The sequence below is a fragment of the Ambystoma mexicanum genome, chromosome 3p (assembly GCF_040938575.1).
Source record: "Ambystoma mexicanum isolate Mex_15411 chromosome 3p, UKY_AmexF1_1, whole genome shotgun sequence".
Taxonomy (NCBI): domain Eukaryota; kingdom Metazoa; phylum Chordata; class Amphibia; order Caudata; family Ambystomatidae; genus Ambystoma; species Ambystoma mexicanum.
Genome location: NC_090925.1, coordinates 432,288,534 through 432,311,601, shown reverse-complemented (window position 1 = coordinate 432,311,601; position 23,068 = coordinate 432,288,534). Strand labels below are relative to the sequence as shown.

The following is a 23,068-nucleotide window of genomic DNA, read 5'->3' as shown; positions in this document are numbered from 1 at the left end:
TTCTTGTATAGCAAATCATGGCCCCCTTTACTCTTCCAATAGCATTTCTGTCAACTCTATCAGGATTTGTCTACAGTGCAGATTCATTAAGCACAAAAAGGGTGTCTTTAACATGCTTCACCCAAGGCAGGCTCCACTCCCCCTGCCCCTCCAGATCTCGGCCTCAACAATGTGGAGGTACATGCTTGTTTTTGATCTAGTTGATCTTGCTTGTTCTCTTTCTCGCTTGCTTGCTCTCTCTTGCTTGCTCTCTCTCGCTCTCTTGCTCTCTCTTGCTTGCCCTCGATGTTCTCCCTTGCTCGTGTGCTCTGTAGAGCTCTCTTTCTGTGTGAGTGCGAGTTAGATGTGAGTTTGCTTAGAGGTATCCGGTCATTTTTTCGAATGCATTTCTTCGAAATGCAATTGTCGAAAAAATGTCACTGAAAAAAAATATCTCAAATGTATTATTTTTTTATTTAATGTTAAAATATTTTTTTCGCCGAAATGTTTTCGGCATAATGGCATTCGAAAAAATGCCATTAGAAAAAGTCACTATAAACCTTGCTTGAAACCACCCCAGTTCCAGCTGCACGAATGTGGGCGAAAGCGGATATCTTAAGGAATAAGGGTGCATCTGTGTTAATTTTTGCAAAAGCAGATGTTCAATTAAAGAAAAATCTGTAATGATTTAATTGTTCTAACATTGTAACTTACCTTGCCTTTTTTTAAACTTTGCACAATGTTGAGTTCTAATGATTGCTTCCAGTATGTATTGTAGTTATAATAAGAATGATACACTTGTTTTACTGAGGAAAGCACATGTACCAAACCTAGAATACCCATATTATGTATTTTCTGATTAAAGGTTATCTTTGCAAGACAGACAATATGGTACACTCTTGTTGTGGTCTTTCCAAAGGCCCCTATGTGAATGAAAGGGGAAGCGGTTGAAACACCCCGATTTAGAAATAAAGGGGAACAGGACAAATAACATCAATGAGGGTCCCTGCCTGCTTATGTCAAATGAAAGCACATTTTGAAAACCTAAGAATAACCACAGATCTTTGTGTATAGAATGGTCCGAACGTTAAGCAGGTATTTTACAGAAATACATCCACATTAAGAAATACTCTTTTTGTCCTTGTTGATCCTGCCACTTGTCATGTTTCGATCCCGTCAAAATTGTACCTCTCCCTTCCCACATTATCATTATTGGTGCAGATGGATAACGGCTCCACAATAGGCCTGAAATCTCTAGTGCCATTTCTTTTGCATGGCACATATTGATCTGGGGACCTTAATTGGGTAAAAGATTGCACGTCTGATCAGTTCTAATGGAGTGTGCTTTTCCACGCTTTATGAAGTACGTTTATTCTGCAATAACTCCTCATTGGTCTCTCCTTATATATTTTTAGAAATCTAAAAAATCCAAGGTTGTAGAGACTGTCACACAGCCAACTGATATGAAAGGTAAGAGTAACTGAATAAAGCACCATCAAAATGTTTAATTACTTTTGCTTCTCTTGCTCATTTTGATGGTTTTTGTTTTAGAAGTGCCTGGACCTTCAGAAGTAAAGAATGCAAATGGCATCCCATTAAGAGAGAAGATTCTATTTGTTTCAAGCAGTAAAGCAGGTTTGTTGTGTTTCCTGTGTGCAAATTCCTGAAGATCTTGTAATAGAATGCTGGATGGAGGCTATATAATGTATAGCACATGTCGATGTCTTATGAAAAGTTGACACTTTGTTAGACTAGGATAACTCCAGTTTGCATGTCATTACACGGCCCGCAGTAGCAGCCATGTAGTTATAGTTAAGTTGCTCAACCCATAAGAAGACCACTTTTTGGCAGGCTTATAACTTCGCTCCCCCTGGACGAATTCTCATCAAACTTTGCAACAAAAAAAAAAAGAATATGACCCACTCTTTTTTATTTTAGAGAAGTATTGCGAGGTTTTGTGAAGGGGGGGCAAAGTTATAGGCAGGCTCCCAAATGTTTCATTTTTTCCATAGACTGAATGGACAAAAACTTTGCACACGCATGCAGCCCAAACCGTTGGATGGATTTGCACCAAATTTGTGGCAGGAGCTGCGTCTTGGTCCCAAAAGTGTGCTTTTGTAAATGTGGTGAAAATCCGTCCAGTACTTTAAAAATAAAACAAGTAAAATGTACGTCTCAAAAAAATAGTGATATCTGCGGTCCCATTTCCCTAGTCAAAATTCTGATTGGCCTGGAGTGTGGCGTGATGTCGGTGGACATTGGACACGCCCGTTGGTTGGCTGGAGGGAAGCGTGATGTACGTCATAATTTTGGGTAACGCTGCGATTCTGTATCCGAGGATAGTGCAGCGCCGAAAACATGCTTTGCAGCATCTGGTGGTGGGAAGAGGGGATGGAAAGGGTGGGGGAGTGAAAAGTGACTCATATGATATATTTGCTTAGGTGGAAGAAGACAGTGGTGTGCGAGCGGTGTCCGCGAGTACTGCAGCAATTCGCGGGTAGTTCCTCAGGCGACTAGCTTCTGTGGTGACTGCAGGCAGGCTCAGTTGGGGATGGGGAGTGGATTGCAGATGATATGAGGATATTTGCATTGGGTGTACTATGCTGTGTTGTGTGTGGTAAGCCCCTAGCGCCTTGGGTGCATGGCCGGAGACCTTGCACCAAAGAGTATGCCCACTGGTTGCAAGTAGGTTTCACACTGTTGGCTTGTGTGTGTGGTTTGTGCGCAGTGCACACATTGTTGGTTGCAGGCCTGTGGTGATTGTTAGCACGTCCTACAGTTTTGGGTCCATGGCTGGAGGTGATGAGTCAATAGTCCTGGAGTGTGTCCACTGGTTGAAGTGTTGGAATACTGTGTGTATAGAAGTGGAGAGGGTTCAAGTAGATGGTTTATGTGTTTGGGTTGTGCCCATTGGCCAGATGACTGAGTACTTTACTGTATAATGTTGTATTGGTTGTCAGTAGTTAATAATCATGGGTGCAGGGGCAATGTTCTGAAGATTTTGTGGTTTGGTTGGAAGTAGTATAATAGTATGTGAACGCAAGTGGGTAGGGGTGCCGGAGGCTGTTTTATGTTTGTGGGTTCTGGTAACTGGCTAGATGTTTGCATGCATGGCTGTATTACATTGCGGGGGTTGGGTAGGGGTGCCGGTGGCTGTGTTACGTTTGTGGGTTGTGGTAACTGGCCACCTGTTCACATGCTTGGCTTGCTTTCGTTGCGGTGGTTGCGAGCAAGGCCTAGCCCCTAAATTGTTCCGTCGTACACACTTAAATATGCATCTCTCCTAGGGTGGTCACCTTTACAGAATGGTTGTGGAGGACATTTTAGACTTGGTAGAGCACCAGAGGTGAGCTGAAATGCGTGCACTTCAATATGGTGTACTTCATTAGACTTGTTGCCCATTACGGAGTGACCTGACACCATTTGCGTTTGGAATGGTTTGCCCCTGATCAGACCCTTTGCTTATGGAGTGAAGTAAGATATTGCGATATGAAAGGATTTCCTTAGCATCCCACATTTAAAATATGGACAGCGTACACAGCTAACCACATATAATTGAAGGTCTACTTGACATACCTATGTATGAAATGTTTTCTTTATAGAAATGCTTTGGAAAAAAAACATATCCCATTGCTAGAAAAGGAGCATTTCACAATCACTATATAATTGATCATAGAAATATGTTCAGTAAAATGTGTATGTTGTTATTCTTTTCTCCCCCTTCCAGCAAGGAAGGTACAGCAGTACTAGACACAAGACACAAGTGCGAGAACAAATTTACACTTCACTCTGAAAATTACAGTCTTACTTGAAAGACAACATGCTGCACTGCCGCTTGTAATCACTCAGAGTTCTTCACTCAGAATTCTTAAGGGAGATTAGCCCTTGCTAATATCACCCTCTTGCCCCTATTGATGTTTATCTGCTGCCATTGCAATGCTCTGTTTACACAGAGCAATATCTTCAAATGCTGCACATCCTGGGAGAGCTCCCCTACCACCTTTCTGCCCTGGCATTCAATGATCACACAGAAGTGAGAGCTCAGGGAACAAAATGTTTGAATCAGTCAGGGGGTGAAGGCAAAAAAACAGACATGCGCACACAGAGCGTACGGTCCCGGTCTTGTTGTACATAGTAGGTGGTCAGAGAATATTTGAATAATTTATGAAAAACACTGTGTACTGTTGAAAGTGGTTTTATTTTTCATACAATGTTTACAAGAAAGTGTAAACTGCCTGAAACTACTGCTTCTTTTCATGTTGCAGGTAAATTCCAGCATAGAATGCCGCCTATGCTTTTTTTGTCGTCTGGCAAAGTAGCAAAAGGATTCATTTATGGTCCTTGGTAGTTTGTGGGGGAGAACACACTTTCTTTGTAAGTTAGGAAAGGTGACAGTTGTTGTCTCTGTGATGTCTTACATCATAAACGTTTGCATGTTGCTTCTTATTGCCGGAAATGCAAATGTACATACAGGGCCGTAGAGGTCGTCCCAGATAACGATTTGAGAAAACACACTGATTATGGTAATCTTGTAATGATTGTTCCACAATCCGTCTGTTTGCAAGTAGAAGGGGTGACACGGGCAGTAAGGTACAAGGAATCTGCGAACAGATAGGAATAAGAATACATTTAAGTAGCCATTATCAGTGGCAGCGTAAAGGACAAGGGCTCTGAGGAAAGGATGTCACAAAGGCCTCTAGGTGCCCACGTCATGGACCTTTGGGTGAGCTACTGTGTGTTATTGAGTAGCGTTGGATGTTCACCCACTGGCTTGCTCTCTGTTTTGTAGGTGCCACTCTGCTTCCACGGCTACACACATGCGAATCGTCTTTCAAACGTTGCCAACACACCCTCCTTTCATGTGTTTGCTTTTTACAAAAGATGTCAGTGCCAGTGAGTGTCATCAGACCCACGGCACATTCTCTCTGTGTGTGGCCAAACAAACATTAAAAAAAAAATAATCCTCCTGGGTGACCGCTCCGATTGCAGGACAATGCAGGAGCTGTTTTGCCAAAACATCCAACAGTAAAATATTACCTGTCGACGCTTGTGTGCTGGCTGAGTGGCTGGCCGTTATTGATTTTAATATAATGAAGGCGCGTACAACTCTTAAGTGTCTGATAGGTCATAAGGACAATGAAGCCAATCTTTCAGCACACGATTGAACATACAGTGCGCTGTTTCACCGCATGAGTTGCGTTCACTTTCAGTGTTGTGCTCTGTATAGGTTTGAATGGGCTGTAGAACCATTTCAACAAAACCAACGACAATCAAAGCAGTCATTTGGGCTGAATGCTGCAACGGAAAATGTGCGCTGCGAATATACTGTAAGTTGTCTTTGATTTTTATTTTTTTATTTCATTCAATGTCTGCCCTTGGAGAAATACATGCGTACTACTCAAGGCTATTTTACAATGAGCATTTGTCCTGTTGAAAGAGAGGTATGTTAGGTTTCGATTTCCGGCCACCATGCTGCAACAACAACAAAAAAAGATTCAGGCTGCAGCGTGTTAAGATTTCACCGTGCATTTCCGAATGTAGGTAGTGAAGTTAGTATTACGTACATGGAGATGTAATGGTACCTTATACATGGTGCAATGAATGCACAGATGACACAATATATAAATGTACATTTATGGGCCCTATGTGCTATTTTTATGTGTAGTGTCTTACGAAGCAATGATGTTTGTTGGCAGACTGTGTGTGCGATGGCTCTGCATAAGTGGGTGGCAGGACCATCCTACGCACTTTGGTGTCTTTGGGCACAGAGATATTTGGGGCTCTCGTTCATGAAACAAAAGGAATTACTTTACAACTTCTCCAAACATCCTAAGTGCTGCATGGTTTTTAGATTGTGTCTGCATTGCACATTAAAAAAAGAAAAGCAGAAGTTTGACATTTTAAGGAGTACAGCAGACTTTCAAATATGGTTGCCGAGTTGTGCACCATGTGCTCCACTCTATTGTGTGTTCTATACGTTCCAGTCAAATGGTGTACATAAAAACAAAGATGAACTAATGGCCTAAATGATGCCAGAGGCATGCGAGGAGGCAAACCTTACAGATGATAGAACAGTTACGTAAGACATATGGATGCATTTTTGTGTTTGGGATGTGGTGATTGTGCAGATTACTGGGTAGGTTACTGTATTTTAGTGCAGTGAATGTGTCCAGTTATTACAGGCTTGGGTGAAGAGGGCATGCAGCAAAGAGGTTGTCCATTGTGTGGAGGTAATGTAATACTATGTGAACTGAAGTGGCTAAGGGGTAGGTGGCTGTGTTGTGTCGGGTTTGTGGTAAGTGGGTAGATGTTTCTATGCATGGTTGTACTGTGCCGTGGTAGTTGTGGCCAGGGTCTACAATATTGAGTGCATGGCTGGAGCCCGTAGACTGTACGGGGTGTAGTGAAGAGTGTAGGCTGTGGGAACAAGCAGCACAGTGTAATATAGCTGTACTTTGAACATTGTGACATTGGTATGTGGATTGCAGAAATATGTGGACACATTACACTTTGCAGATTATAAAGAAGTATCACACCAATAATTGTATACTTACTGTTTCTATTTTGGATGGCATGTGCAGTTTTTGTGTATGGGATGTGAACTGTTGTAGTAATCGTTCCTTCATTTTCTGTGGAAAAAGAAAACATAACATGTTAGAGCAGGTATTTCGTTATTTTGCAGTTTATTGCATTGCAGATATTTCTACACTTTGTGGATCCTCATAATTAGTACTTCATAAGTACTATGCTTTAAACAAGTGTACTGTGCAATGTGTGCAGTTCCTGTGTTTTTTTGTGTAATCATTGGGTCTGTGGGGAAAAGAAAATCCATGCTGGATCTAAAAAAAAAAAACTTCCAAATGTATTTGCTGTTACTTTGCATAGTCCATTACAGTACCATTTGCACGGATTATAGCAATGTTTAAGGTGCACTGTTGGTGTACAATTTCTGTTTTGTACGTGTTGATGGTATGGTTGCAGTCATATAGCAGTTGGTGTATTCTAACTGTTTACCTGGTTCCTTTTTTTTTTAGCCGTGTTTCTTTATGTGTTTGGTTGCTGCTGATGTTTTGGAAGTATTGTGCCATTGCACTGTGATACTGCAGAATTGTGAGGGCAGTTACGTACCTGTTGGCGTACTGTAACTGTTCGTAGTTTGGACGTTTTTGAGGATATTTGTAGCACTGTGGTTGCTGAAGGTTGTTTGGCAGTTTGAATGCTGCAAGTAATATTGAAGTATTATGGTTGCAATTAGATAGCAGTTAGCATAGTCTAACTGTTAACAGTTTCTTATTTGTGTAGGGTGTGTTTAGAAGCTCATGCATTTCTGTTGGTAGCTTCACATCTTTCCACATTCTGAAGTGCTGGTGCACCATTATGGGTTTACGTAATGATATTTGCATATGTATTGAACTGGTATGGGCATTGTTAGACAGGTGGTGACTCATTGGAGTAGTTGGTGGTTACTGGGGATAGTTTTGAACCCTCATACTTAGTAGTTTTCCTTTTAAGTACCTTGTAGGAAACAATATTAGTGTGAATTATGTACACTTACTGTTTTTCTGACTGTAATCATTGGGTTCACTGGGGAAAAAATTGTAGAGCAGAAACAGTGATGTATTTGTTGGATAGTTACTGTATGCTAAGTTGTTGTAGTTCCACAGTGTATAAGGTCATTCATTTTTTTGTGCAATTATCTAGGTACTGGTGGGTGTTGGGGAGTAGAGTATTCTAATTTTGTACATCAATAAGTACATTTCAGCTTCAAGAATATTAAGTAGGCATTTGCAAGATTTGCTAGTAATCTCTGCTTTGGAGTAATGGAAGTATCATTGCATTCAAACCATGACCATTGCTTTCTAATGTATGCAGTATAGTGACCTGCACTGGTTGTGTCGTCTGTATGGTAGATTATGGCTACTGTTGTAAAGGTTTTCTTTTGCCAAGCGAGAACTGTCCGTGTGTGAAGGTAGTACGTTTGCAGTTATTTTTGGTTCCAACTGCATTGTAACTTAAAAGCATTAATATTACGTATTGGCTATGTGATTGTATATGTAAGGTCAAACTATTATCGGAATTGCAAGAAGTACACAATAAGCTATGGCTTGCATTTCGTACCAGTTGCTGAAATGGAATGGAATCACAGTTTGGTATAGATACATAGACAAAGCGCTCGTTACGGACTTGTTCCTGATTGACATGGTTGCAGAGAGTGCATGTATGTTTCCACATGTAGGAAATCTGAAAGATTTCATTTATGGGTGTGTTTTTGCTTTCCAGTATTTGTAGTAAGTACATTAGAAATTCCTGTGCATCCTCCTGTATGTTTAACATGAATTTCACCATTCCAGCACAGTAGTCCAATTCCTGCCTTATTCCTGATACACTGTAAATGTTTTCAGGATAGTTTGCTGCATTTCTGTGAAGGATTAACATTTGTAAACACAACTGGTCCAAGCCGTTTAAATAAATGTTTTTAACCATTACTGGCATTTGGAATAGAACATTCATTTGTACATTTGCATAGCAATTTACACCAGTTGTATTGGAAAATGTGAATGGACCAGGCAGTTCTGTGTCTGCGTAATTTGATGGAAGTGCATGTGGTTTCTTTGAAGAGGTACTTCTCTTTGTGCGTGGAGTTGGGTATGTGTTGTCCTTTTCAGTCAATATTTCTGTGTTTTTGGTAGTTGATGCAGTATGAGCTGATTTTAAATTCTTTGGCGGTACTGTTGGGAGATCATTTAGAACTTCTGATTGCATGAGTTTTCTTTTAAAACCTTTGTGTTTTTGAGGAAGAGGGTACATTTTGAGATGGGGTGTGTAGATTGCACGTAGTCTATTGTACTCTATGATGCAAGGAATGTCAGCGCTGACTGCACTTGCATCAAAATTTACTAGATATAGTCGTTCAAGTGTATGTAGGCGTGACAGTGCTATGTAACTCATGCCTTCTTTAAAGACACTGCTACCAATATCAATGAATGCTTGATCCAAGGTTAGACCTTGCGATTTATGAATATTTATTTATTACATTTGTTATACACCCAGTCCCTGAGCTATCACGGCATAGTTGCAGACAAATTGGTTATTACACAATTAGAGGGAAACAAAAGCAAATCGGTTTATCAAGCAATTATACAAAAAGAAAACCTGCTAGCATATATACAGATGGGTGGACAGAGTACTGATGTTTTTGGGGGTAGGTGGGTGGAGGTTAGTTGAATAGCCAGGTTTTTCATGATTTTTTGAAGCGTTGAAAGGACTTCTTTCTTGATGCTTATCGTAGCGGTCACTGCGTAAGCTAGCAAAAGAGAACTGTTCTCTGCATGCATGCATACATGTCTTTGAAAAGAAGGACTCGAGCTGTTGTGCTCCCTATCCTTTTAACTTCTGAAAATTTGTCAAACTGGAGGTTGACAAACTGAATGCTGTTGTCATGTGGGTATGTCTGGAAGCCAACAACTGTACCAAGTGCTCCATTAACTAAACCTTGCTCTACATCAAGGTTATGCTTTAGCATTACTCATAATGTTAAAACGTTCTCCAAACCAGCTTTGTTGGAGATTAAGTTTTCGAAGGTATTTAGTCGTGCTATGGCTTGTTGACAAATAGGCATCGTCATACCGTGTACGTCCAGCTTGTCTGTGGCGTGAATTTCCACTAGTGGTTGCATTTCTTTTTTCAGCATTGTTGCATTGAATTGTGCACTGCTTGCTAGAGTTGGCTTTAAGGACATAGTTGACATTTTTGTGTGCTAATTGTTCCATGACATCAGTAGCACATGTGTTATGGCCGTACAGCTCATGGATGAGCCTGGTATTTAGGATAGTCTGTGCTTCCTTCAATAGTACACCAATCCACATTTTTAAAAGCATGTTGGTGTAGGTGAGGTCTGCAGACTGACGCATGTTTTCAGTTAGTTCTCTGTATTGGAAATGTTGCCAGAGATTTACAATCCCGATGCTTCCGAGAGTTTTACGGCACAGTTTGTGTCCTAGGTTTTTAAAGATAGGTTCACCTTTCACTGGTGTTAATTGAAGGAGATTTCCGAAAACAATGACATTGTTTCCTCTAAAGAGTTCTTCGTAGTCTGTTTTGAGGACCTCTTGCAATCTGAGTTGAATCAAAGCTAACATTAGGTTGGAAACCATGCTCGCCTCATATATAAGGAGCATTTTCATTTGTTTCAAAACTCTGCGTAGCTCCATAGTAGCTTCTGCTGAAAGTTTGTAGCACTCTAATTTGTTTTGGTGTTCTACTGGAAGGAAAAGCAATCAGTGTAAAGTGACACCACCTATGTTGTAGGCACCTAAACCTGTGGGGACGGTTACAACAGCTGAAAGGTTGTTTAATTGTTGGAGGAACTTACTGATAATGTTTATTAAGAATGTTTTCCCTGAACCAGCTTCGCCACTGACATATAGCAGTACAGGTTTGTAGTGTGAACAGGTACAAGTTTTAATTTCGTGCTGTATACCATGTTCAATTTCTTTAATTACTTCTAGGAAGATGGTACGCTGCTCATTTTTTAGTTATGATTTTAGTAGAGCAAAGTCTTCTGTAGATTGCTCATACTGACACATGGTGTTCTTTACTTCCATCATGGCTAATTCTGCCTCATTTGCTATGAGTGGCTGTCCAAATGGTTCTAGGCTTCCTGTCACAGAAGGTTTAATGCTATCAGGAGTGTCTACATTTAGTTGTGCTTGAAGTTCTTCTTCTTGTTGGCGTTCATTGTCCAGTATGGTTTTGTACCGTGTGAAGCTTATATCCGTTATGGTACACTCACTTGCATTGAAAGCATCTTCATAAGAGGCATGGGTGTCTAATAAATCTTCTTTTTCTCCATGGTTTGAAAAGTTGCAGTAGAGCCATGTAGTACAGTTCTTGGTGTTGAGGAGTTTTTAATGAAAATTTCATATGATTAATCAGGCTGCGTTTGGTAAGTTTCACCGGGCTACCTTCACAACCTTCGACTCTGTAGCTACCTTTTTTCTCATCTGGTTTGTTATTTTTTATGAGAGGTTTTGGGCTATGTGGTACAGGCACATGGTTTCTAAAGCAGTACGCCTGTTTGGGTAGTATGTGTCCAATAAGTTGTTTTTCAAAATGTCCTGGCTGTTGGGATAGTTTTTTTTGCTATTGTTTCTATGTCTTCATACGATTTCAGAACTCTTTTTCTGGATGCAGCAGGACCAAGGCTTTGCCACACTATGTTTTCAGATTTTCCATGTAAGGCGGTGCTGGTTAAACTGTCTGCGGCTTCATAGTAGCAACATTCTCTATGGGACAGCATTTTTATGCCAAAGCTGTACAGTTTCTGTGATGGTGTTTTGTCAGATGACATGTCATCCCAGGGGTCTTTGAGCCCTGTTTTCCCTGCTTTGGTTACTGAGGCTGTGACATATCGTGCAACTGCAGTGGAATTGTCTGCAATGTACTGTACATCTACATTTGCATTCCAATCATTGATGTACTTTGATGCTTCGGTTCTTTTTATACAGTATGTGTTCTTAGGAGATTTTCCTTTCACACTGTGTCTAAATGAAGACATGAAGCTGTTTACTTGCCCTGTTGCTGAAACTGGTCTAGGGAAACCAAAGGGGCATTTGGTGTAGTATTTGCCTTTGTTTTTATATTTGCAGTGACAATACTTGCCACACTTGTGTCTTTGAAACTGCAAAATGTGTGCATATAGGTCACAATGTGTACTTTCTGAAGGGATTTCACAAGTGACACATCTGTGAATGAGTTGCATCACTGTCCTCACCAAATTTAGGAGCATTTTCAATCCACAAGAGCATGTGGATGTGTGGCATTCCTCTGGCTTGATATTCTTTTCTCCAAAAGAAGTGTTCCACTTATCTGAGGGAAGGAAGTGCTTTATTGCAAATGAAGTGCAGCATGGCAATGAAGCGATGATGGAAGTACCTTGATACATTTACAGGATCAAGAGAGCAAAGTTCTCCTGTTGTTTTCATGTCTACACCCGTTTTGTTTTTGTTTGCTATGTGTAGGAAAGTGTGCCAGTCTTCCCTTGCATACTCTGCACAACTTAAGTGACAAATAATGTGGGTGTGCCAAGGTTGCGTAGCATACACCGTACATCTGCGTGCCGTCGAAACCAGTACTCTTTCGTACCACACATTTTTGCCAAGAGATTTGTAATACTTGACTGTAAAACTTTGTCTTTGTCTTTGTCTTGCACCTTTTGAAGTAGCTGTGGAGCTGACATGTCTTGAAAATGGTAACCTGTTTTCAATGTGTGTGCAACTCCATACATAGCGTTGCTAGTTCACTTTCAAAGAGGAGGTGGAATATGTATTCTACGTTTTGTCTAAATCTAGGGTCTTCAGAATACATTCGTAAAGAGCAGTATTCTGATGCTGTTATTTGTGTGCATCTTTCATCGTATCTTCCAGCTTTTCCAGTCGGCGGGAAGAGTAGAGGAAAGGCCCGTGCTTCTACACTTTTTTTTCCATATACTGATTGGCGATCCTTTGGCTTGCCGCATTTGATATGTTTCTAGTGCATCGTCTATGGTGTCTTTTATTTAGTGCAGTGGGTGAATTGTATAGTGATCTAAAATATTGGAGGCTGCAGTAGGAGCTAGAAGTTCAAATTTGCCAGTTTTTGAGAGGAGTCCTGAATTATTTCGGTGGTTTCTCTCAGATTTTCTTCAACGTTTGTTTCTTTGTAGTATTCAATGTTCTGTTTAAGGTATTGCAAGGCTTTCCTAACTTTGTTTAAATCCGCTAGTTGCTCCCAAATTATTTTCTCGTTTGTAGGTACACCATTTACCAGGATAATTTAAGATTGTTCTATTGGCCTTTGCACTCGTAGAGTGTCTACATTTGGTTATTGTCAAGTTTTGCAGTGCAGTATGTGCACAGTATGGAGGCGTTAGTAATTTTGTATTTGTTTTCAGCTATAAGGTACAGAGCTAATTGAAACCATTGGGTTTCCTCATTGTCTTCTATTTTGTGCATTATCTATAGTTTTCGTGCTCTTTCTATAGAAAGTTCTGCGACAACACTCACATACTTGGTTTGGCATTTCAGCAGATGTGCTTTTGAACTTTTGTATTTCTTTTATGTATGTGTGATATAAAAAGTTGATAGCTGCACTGTTGTCGGTACTGTTGTCTGAAAATGCTGGAGTTTGTAAGTACCCTTAAGTTTCACAATATTTCCTTTGGATGTGTTTGGTTTTACCGAATATCATTTAAATGTTGAGTGCTAAAGCTGGAAATTTTGCATAGTTCAGTTTGTAAACTAGATTTCTGACTGTTGAATGGTGGGTTGCTAACATTTTGATATGGTGGAAGGTGCTTTTGCAAGCAGGTCCAGAAATGCAGGCTAAGGAATGTCCTCGTAGTCCTGTGTATTTGTGCACTGGACAGGAGTCCATACTTTGAGTATTTACATTTTTCCTTTGTCGTTGGCTTTCACTTAGTGATTGAGGAACTGCTGCAAAGATTTGATAGTTTTGGCGTATGTTACACATTGATGTGCAAAGCCATTTGTAGATGGGGTGTATTGGTTCGGTGGAATGGAGAGTGGAATCGAGGTTTGATGGGGATATTTGTGAAAGCAGTGTTTCTTCTTCCATTGTGGTAGTGTCTACCTTTTCATACGCTTGTCCACTGCTAAATATGGCAATTTGATTTGTTTGCTCTTTTGTTGTATGATTCTTCATTGAAGTATGGCTCTGTGCTGGTAGTGTGACTCCACTCACCTGCACAGATGTTGCCAAAGGTATCTATGCTGATATTGCGTTTGTTTCGAATTAGTGGTTGTAGTTTACAAATTAATTTTGTTTGTTGTTTCATTCTGTTTAAAATTAATATAAACATTTCCGTTTGAGGAGCATTGCACTGTCTACAAGAGCTTCCAGGATTACTTTTCTGCGGTAAGTTTTAAGGGTTGAGCGTGATTTCCCCCCTCTATTTATAAGGTTCTGAAGGACTCTGTGGTGGAAACTTTTTTGTAAAATGTATTTTTTGGAATGCTTCCTTGTGGTGACATTACCATTTGTAAGTTCTCTGTTAGCAGTAGTGCGAATTGCACTCTTTTTAGTACATTTTGACAGAGGAAATAGTTTCCTTACTGGTAAGTGCTTTCGTTTTCGTTAGTGACTGTAGTAGCTCTTCTCTGTGAACTTTCTGTACAAATTCTGCTAGGGGTGGATGGCTACTTTCTACGCTTTTAGGTTGAGCTGATCTAGTTCTGCTTTGTTTTCTACAGAGATGCTGTTTGGTAGGCATTCTGTAGTAGCTGTTGGAGAAAAAAGGGAAGTGTGGGTGTGCAGATTTTGAAAAGGTATTTGTGTGCAATGTGCATGACAAGGTATACGTTAGTTTTCAAAAATCGATTAGCAGAGTTTGCTAATATAGTTTGATTAGCAAACTGACCCATTTTATTAGCAATTTTGTACTAATATTGTTAATGTTAACAGAAGTTATTTGTACCCAAGACTTGAAACCCTCTTCATGTTCACACTGCTGCCACCCAGAGGCCAGCCAAGCACAGTGAAACTTTTATTTGACATTGACTGCAAATAAAATAAATGCTAAATACAAGTTTCAAACATCTCTTGCAAATGCTATTTGTCCTTCATCTAATCTACCTGACTATGTGAGTGGGCGAAAAGACTTTGCGAGCCATAGATGAGGGGCTGTAAAATGTAATGAGTTGGCTGCATGAATGGACACAAATAAATATGATGAAAAGGCCATCTGTCTCCTGCCGGTGGTAATATATAATGCAATCATAATTATAAACCAATAGGCTAACTACAGTGTTTGGTATTGCAGTAGACTGGCTGGAACTATTGATCACTACTTTGCGTAAGCATCTAACTCTCTGTGTATTCATTATGTAAGAGGAAAGAAAGTAAGGCACTAAACAGAGTTCCTGGCATTGCAAGCGGAGAACTCGGCAAACTAGGTGGAACATTGTAGTTTGCTGCCATCTAACTTTCACGCTAGCTGGTATAAAGCAACATGGTGATATAATGTCAAGGAGTATGGGTTTGGTCATGGGTTGAGCACCAGTTGCAAGATGTATGCAACCTGTCGGTTACAGAACTAGGTTTGCCATCAAAAGCATTAGATTGTGTACATTTTCAAAAGGGCTTATTCGTCAATATGATGCGTCTTCCCCAACAACATGAAATATAGTTTAGATACATTTAACCTAAACTGTAATGTAAAGCATGGAGATGCCGTGTTTTAGGTTATCAATACTGTAATTATGCATTATGTAAAAACGTACATTGTATGACTGTCTTAAACAAAAGCCAGACAGGATAGAGAAAGCTTAATAAAATGATCATCCTGATTACTTCTGGTTTGCAATTATTTAAAAAAGAAATTCTTGCCTAGCACTCCCACACATGCCTTTGGCACTAAGAGTGGAGGAGAGGATTACTGCTGCACTTTCTCTGTATTAGCCCTTGAAGTGAAGAGAGGCCAAAGAGAGCACAGAGGGAAAGAGAGGAATGCAGGGCGAGCTGGGCTTACTCCTACGTCCCGTCCCCTTTCCTCCATACTTATGGGGACATTCCTCCGTCCTGTGGGACGGGACCGGAGCACTTTGTAAAAACATCAAAAAAATGTTGCAAACATTTTTGTCCTTCCTCTTTCTACACGGGGTACGGCACGCGCCCGTAACCCCGCCCATATTAGCTCTGCCCCGCGCATCGTCCATCAGTCCTTTTCTCCGCTTGTTCGGGACTGGACGCACTTGTATCTTCGGAAGAATTTCTTCCCTTTTGCCCTCCTCTCTGGCTCTTGCTAGCGATCGTGTAGTAGTCTGTCGTTTAAACTTGATTTTCCAAATTGTAACTCGTGTCAGCGCCGCTTTGCGAGGGCGGACCCCCATCCTCTCTGTTTAGAGTGCTTGGGCCCCGATCACCGTTAGGACTCCTGTTTCTATTGTGATTCCCTTTCGGTCCGGGCCCTTCAACGTCGGTTAGAGCGGTGGGAGGAGGTTTTTCAATGCACTCCTACGCACTTCAATCCTTCATCGACGAAAAAAAGAAACACCCGGTGAGTAGTTTACTTTTCAGAGCACCCCGGCCGTGGGACTCCTTCCTGGGGTCTTCCCGGACCGGGAGGAGCGTCGACCGCTCTGTCACCAGGGCTTGCCATGAGGTGCCTTCTGGGCCTAAAAAGTTTACCAGAGTTTTCTCTGAGGGTCTCCGTAAGGGGCCTGTAGATACCGTATTACAATCCGAGGCCCCTCCTGTGGGGGCTGCGTGTAGACCGAGTTATGCTGAGTCGTGGGGTACCACAGCTTGCTCCGAGTCCTCCTTATCGGCTTCCCTCAGAAGTACCGGGGTGCGCCCCAAAGGCCTCGGCTGGGCTTGCTAAAACTGAATGTATGTTCAGAGGCCGCTGTGCAGAGGCTTCTACCGGACTCAGGTTCGAGGTCCCTCGTAAAGAGGCTAAGGTGACCAACAGTTCTGAGAAGCCTGAGGTGGCTTTATCGGTGAAAGGTCTTTCTCACCGGTCCCACTCTTGTGGCGACACCAGAACCGTTGAGGGGGCAAGGGATGAGCTTTTGAATCGAAGTTCCTTCTTTACTGGCAGTGCAGAGGTCCTTCCTGTGAAGGATAGTTTGGCTATTGGTATGTCGCAGAAACATTCCAGGCCGCATAGTGCCGGCTCGGCTGAGGTTCCTTGTGTAAAGGATAAAATGAAGACCCCTGATCCATCGGGGGGTCCCCTGCTTCACTTCCACTCGTGCCGCAGTTCCCCTCAGGTGATGGCAAAATGGCAGCCGTTCCCGCCACAACCACGGTGGCCATTTTGGGCGCTTCCCCACTATGTCATAGCCGCAGGTGTAGGGTTTGGTCCTTTGGGTGAACATAAGCTTCCTTGTGCGCATCCTTTTCGTCCAGTTTACGACTGGAACGCTCAGATTCCGCACAACATCTCGCTGCCTGTGGGTTCAGCACCCTTGATTTATGTGGACATATCTGGGGATGGGCCTGTTTGGGAACCCTCCCCTCTGCGTCCCTGGAATTAACCTCCTCATGAGAAGCCTCCTCCGGCAGCTCCAAAGCCTTCTGCATAGGACGCTTTTTGTAGCAAGTTTCAAATGCTCAAGCGTACCGACCCCACAAGGGAGTATTTTAAGGGTCTTTTTAGGGAAATCTGCCCGCCTGCGCCTCTGGCTCCACCCGCGCTCCCGGTGGTTCCGCCGGCGCCGCGTTTGCCTGTGGTTCCTTCCCCAACCCTTCCGCCCTTGCCCCCGTTGTCCCCGGTGGACAAGACGGTGCCCGATGCAGCTCAGCAAGACCCTGACATGTCGGATGATGCGCAGTGCGATCAGGACAGCAAAGACCAGCCCCGCTCTATTTGAGCTTTCCTCGACTGGGTACTGGACATGATGTGTCTATTGGATGTCCCAGTGCCCGAGGCACCCGCTCCGCAGGAGGGTGTGCTTTCGGGGCATTCATCTTATCTCCTTTGTAGCGTACCGGCCTGTTCTTGCATAAGGACGTTCTGGCCGAGGTCCATAGAGACTGGGAGAAGCCACACCCTGGACTCTTCGTCAATAAGAAAATTGACACGTGATACAGGCTGCGTTCTTCGGAAGAGGTGGCCCTAGCGTCTTGTCTGCCCCCCTCCTCCACGGTCGTGGCTGCGGCCACTTTACAGTCCAGGCCCGCAGCATCCTCTTCTACAACGGCTACTCGGGAGAGAGGTTTTTGCTAACTCTGCCCTGCAGCTCCGGCAGGCCAATGCAGAATTGGTTGTAGCAGGGGCGAATATGAAAATGTGGAAAGGTCTGCCGGAGTTCAAGGAATTCCTTCCGGTCGAGAAGCTGGAGGACTTTAAGGCGGGATTGTCGGATGCCAGGGTCTTGGCCCAGGATCTCCTGGAGGCTGCGGCTCATCACGTCGACACTTCGGCTCGGGGCCTTATGCTGGGAGTTGATACCTCTCGACAAGCGTGGTTGCATGCCACCAAGTTCTCAAAGGAGGTGCATGACAAGGTGTTGGACCTGCCGTTTGATGGTAAGGAGCTTTTCCATTCCACAACGGATGTGGAACTGACCAAAACGAAGGACAGCACCCAGACAGCTAAGTCCTTGTCTGTCGTGGTTAAAACTCCTTTTAGAACCCCGAGACTATTGTCGCAAAGCCGGCCCTCTTCTGGTTTCAGAGGGTTTCTAGATCGGAAATCCCGCAGAGCGGATACCCCTTCGGGTAATAACCGCCAGAGACAGCAACGGACTCGGGTTTTCTCCCGCTCCTCACCCTCTTCCTCAGGTTCAGGTGGTAATACCACTGAAAAGCCTGCCAAATGAGGGTTCTCCGCGCTCGTACGAGACCCCGGTGGGAGGACGCATTGCGTCTCATTGGGAGGCGTGGCAGACCATCACGAGGACCGGTGGGTCCTGTCAGTCGCTCGGGCGGGCTTCCGCTTACCCTTAACCCCCACCCTTCAACCCTCCTTTCCAACAGTCGCGTTCGTCCTCCCTAATAGCCGAGGTTCAGAAACTGCTGTACCTCAGAGCTGTGGAACCTGTTCCCCTCGGGGAACGAGGGGAGGGCTTCTACTCCCGGCTGTTTACGGTGCCCAAACCCAACCAGGCTGGCCTGCGCACCATCCTAGACCTTTCCCAGTTCAATCTTTTCCTACCCCAAGAGAAATTCCAGATGATTACACCTAGCCGGATTCAGTCGTCTTTGAAGATTGGCGATTGGCTCAGCGTGGTGGACCTTCAGGATGCATACATGCATATTCTGATCTGGAATCCACACATGAGATATCTCAGTTTCTCTGTGGGAGAGGAGCACTTCCAGTTTCGAGTGCTTCCTTTTGGCCTCAGCTCGGCGCCACCTGTCTTTACGAAGATGATGTCGGTGATTGCGTACATCCGTATTTGGACGACTGGCTCTTACGCAGCCCTTGCCCGCTAAAAGCCGCGTGCAATCTTCAGTCTCTCCTTCAGCTCCTGTTCCATCTTGGGCTGTCGGTGAACTGGCGGAAATCTTCCATGTTGGTCTTGCAGGACTTGTTTTTCCTGAGTTTTCGATGGAACACGATCGACTGCAAAGTGTACCTGACCGGGGACAGAATGGCAGATCTGTTGGCCACATGTCAGGTGTTTGCGGAGTCCGAGAGCATGTCGGCCTGGTGGTTCCAGAGGCTTCTGGGCCTCATGGCCTTGTGCGTGTTGGCTCTTCCTCTTGCTCGTCTCAAGATGAGGCGCACCCAGATGGCTCTTCGGAGTTCTTGGCATCAGGCTGTGGATCCGGACTCCAAGTTGATTTTGATTCCGGCTTCAATGAGAACGGACCTGGAGTGGTGGTCGTCTCTCAGCAACCTGTCGGTGGGTGCAGGGTTTCAGGACCCAGCTCCTATGGTGACGGTCACGACGGATTCCTCCCTTCTGGGGTGGGGTGTGACGTTGGACCTTCTTCAGGTCTCGGATCTTTGGTTGCATCAGGACAAGCTCCTCCACGTAAATCATCTGGAGCTTCTGGCGATTTTCCTAGCGCTCAAGGCGTTCAGACCGATCATTGCCAACAAAGTGGTCCGTATCCGCACGGACAATGTGGTGTCAATGTATTACACCAACAAGCAAGAGGCCACCAAGTTTCCCCCTCTCGTGGACCTGTACATACAGATTTGGGAGTGGGCGGTTCATCATGGTGTATGGCTAGTCGCAGTACACATTCCGGGCCAGCTGAATGTCACGGCAGATGCCCTCAGTCGGCGGACGATGGTCAGCTACTAGTGGGAATTGAAGGAGGAGATCCTCTCCTGGATTTTCCTGCGTTTGGGGCACTCCGGAAGTGGACCTCTTTGCGACAACGGCAAACAAGAAACTTCCTCTCTATGCCTCCAGAAATGGGCTGGGAGCCTCCTCTCTGGGGGATGCTGTCGAGATTCCATGGCACAACATGAGGGCCTATGCCTTCCCGCCTCTACCTCTGATTCATCGGACGATTTGCAAACTGAAGAACAAGGTGAACTGTTCTCTTCTGCTCATAGCCCCATGGTGGCCGGCCAGGTTCTGCTCATATCCCCGTGGTGGCCGGCCAGGTTCTGGTTCCCAGAACTTTCAACACCTGTCAGTGTATCCACCGATCAGGCTACCGGTGAGTCCCGACCTGCTTCACCAGGATCAACAGCTGTGGCATCCCTCCCCACAATCGTTTTGCTTGGCGGCATGGTGCCTGAGTTTAAGTCATTGAAACATCTTATCCTGCCTGCGGATAACATGTGCATTATTAAGGCAGCCAGGAAACCCTCGACAAGGTCTCAGTATAGAAGCAAATGGCTTAGGTTTTGTCATTGGTGCTTATACAAACAGCTGGACCCAAGGGCGGCTACGATTGACACTGTGTTGTCTTTCGTATCCCACCTAGCAGAGTCGGGCATTCACGTTCTGTCTTGCAGAACGTATCTCTCAGCGGTATCCGCCTACCTATCCACGGACCAATGCTCATACTCTCTGTCTAATCCAGTAATTAGGAGACATTTCGCGGGTTTGACGCGCCTTTATCCCCCGGTTCGCAAGCCGCACCCGGCTTGGGATCTGAATGTGATTCTTACGGCATTGTGCCATAAACCTTTCGAACCAATGTCCACGGTGGACCTCAAGCACCTTTTGTGGAAGGTGTCCTTTTTGGTTGCTGTTACTTCAGCGAGGCGTGTGAGTGAACTCCAAGCTTTATCGGTCGAGCATCCCTTCTTGGGTTTCCACAAGGATGAGGTGGTCCTACGGACAAATCCTTCTTTCCTGCTGAAGGTGGTCTCTGATTTCCATCTGAACCAATCAATCTCCCTACCAGTCTTCTTTCCGAACCCTGCTTCAGAAGCTGGAAGGGTTGTGCATTGTTTGGATGTGAGAAGGGCTCTTAAGTTCTATCTAGACAGAACATCTGAATTTAGGAACTCTTCTCAACTGTTGATGACCTTTGGTAATCCACAAGGTAAACCGGCCTCTAAGGCGACTATCTCCAGATGGATCGCTGCCTGTATTACGGAGGCTTATACTGTTCAGGGTCGGCAGCCTCCTAAAGGTATTCATGCGCACCTAGTGCGGGGCAAGGCAGCTGCAGTTGCCTTTCAGAAATATGTCCCTTGTGAGACCATCGCAAAAGCAGCTACTTGGGGTCTCCTCATCGGCTTTTTGTAAACATTATTGTCTAGACTTGAGCTCCAGAGCTGATGCTCAGTTTGGCCAGGCTATGTTGAAGAACCTTTTTCAATAGGAGTTTTTCCATCCACCCGTAGTTCCTGTAAGGAGTGCTTGGGAATCTCCCATAAGTATGGAGGAAAGGGGATGAGATGTAGGAGTATAACCAGGTTACTCACCTTAGTGACCACCTTACTCCTAGTCCATAGTCCCCTTTCCTCAATACGCCCGCCCGCCGTCCCCTCTAATAAGGTTCCTCTATTATTGCTTAAAGCTCCGTGACCTGGCGATAGAAAAGGACTGATGGGCGATGCTCGGGGCGGAGCTAAGATGGGCGGGGTTACGGCCGTGTGCCGTACCCCACGTAGAAAGAGAGAAAGGACAAAAATGTTTGCAAATTTTTTGATGCTTTTACAAAGTGCTCTGGTCCCGTCCCACAGGATGGAGGAATGTCCCCATAAGTATGGAGGAAAGGGGACTATGGACTAGGAGTAAGGTGGTCACTACGGTGAGTAACCTGGTTATTCATTGAAGAGCAACTTAAATAGCTAGCTTTGCTACACCAGTGTCTATTTGATTAGCAAACCTATAGAATTGCATAGCAAATTGCCATGCGACACTGCTTATTTTATGCCTTGCATGAGTGGTTGAATATGAGGGTAGGCATATAAATAGGTGCGCCATTGTGAAATGGGCTGTAACTTTAGGTTGGGAACACTATATTGCTATCTGGGGGTTCGTATAATGGTGGCGAGATGATGATATAAAGTGAGGAACTGTATAGGTGTAATGAGTAAGAATGAAGCAAATACTGGTGGGTTGATGGAATTGTGTATTTTACAATACAAGAACACTGCACTCTCTCAGTAAGATGTAAAAACACTATGATGGTATTGTACTTACTTTGTTGGTTGTTGAGAGTAGGTTTATTCTAGGTTGTATTTTCAAGTTCACACGCCAGTGGCTTTCAGGACAGAGGTGGGTACTGCAACTGTACAAGAAGATCGTAAGAATATATGTTTGTTAATGGCATAGTGATTGCATTTGGAGAATACATTATTTAAAAGTGTAGGGGATGTCTTGGCAGGAAGGCTTAGTGTGTGTGTGTAATGGGATGGCATTGTATATGAATGGGGACTTGGGAGCATCAGCATGTTTGGTAAGGGGGTAAGTGGTTTATTTGTAAGTGTGTTGTATGACGTACACTTTAGCAAGTGTATGTATTGGTGTAGGACTATTTAGTTGGAAAACGGATTAGTCCTACTTCTAGAAGGGTGAGAAAAAGATTCGGAAAGATGTACAGATTGGAAAGGAGAATGTTTTTGTATGTGCAATTCCATTTACTTTTGTGCACATATATGCTTGCTACATGAGTGGAGCAATTATTTCAGTTTGAAAGCACATACCTTTGTATGTGGCGTTTGATGGTAGGTGATGGGAGAAATGACAGTATGCTTTTTGAGTACGTTATGGAGGTTCAGTGGCTGGTACCCTGTTGAGAGGCACTTATAACAGATTTGCAAATGTACTGTATAAATAATTTTGATACTTGTAGGTTATGGTGATGGGTGGCGATGTGGGTGAATCTGGATGCAGACATCTTGGATAGTTGTACAGTACTTTCCAGTGGAGGTGCTTTTCAATCACATGAGACTTGTACTTTGAGTGTTTAACGTTAAGTATGGAGTGTTGAACAGAGATGATGGTGTTTGATACAGAGGTCTTGGATGTGATTGATGGATGCGTGTGTGACTGTTTAACAGCACCCAATGAGGGAGTGCTGGAAAAAGTAATGGAAAGGGAAGAAGGACTTTCCTTGCTTTACTGGGGCGCGGCCCTTGCGGTAGTTGGTGAAGTGCACGTGCCACATGCTGTCCTTCTTACTATGCTTGGCATGGACATGGGACTGCGGATTAGCCAAT

At 43.8% G+C, this 23,068-nt stretch overlaps 1 protein-coding gene across 1 annotated transcript in view; it reads left to right on the top strand.

The window, feature by feature from the left end:
• The window catches only part of RTF2 (replication termination factor 2), a 766,115-nt gene that overhangs the window by 633,273 nt on the left and 109,774 nt on the right, over positions 1–23,068 (top strand). Inside the window, exons 7-8 of the mRNA XM_069651115.1 lie at positions 1,395–1,449; positions 1,531–1,614. Of these exons, the coding sequence (XP_069507216.1) occupies positions 1,395–1,449; positions 1,531–1,614 (139 nt within the window). The remainder of the gene's footprint in view (positions 1–1,394; positions 1,450–1,530; positions 1,615–23,068) is intronic.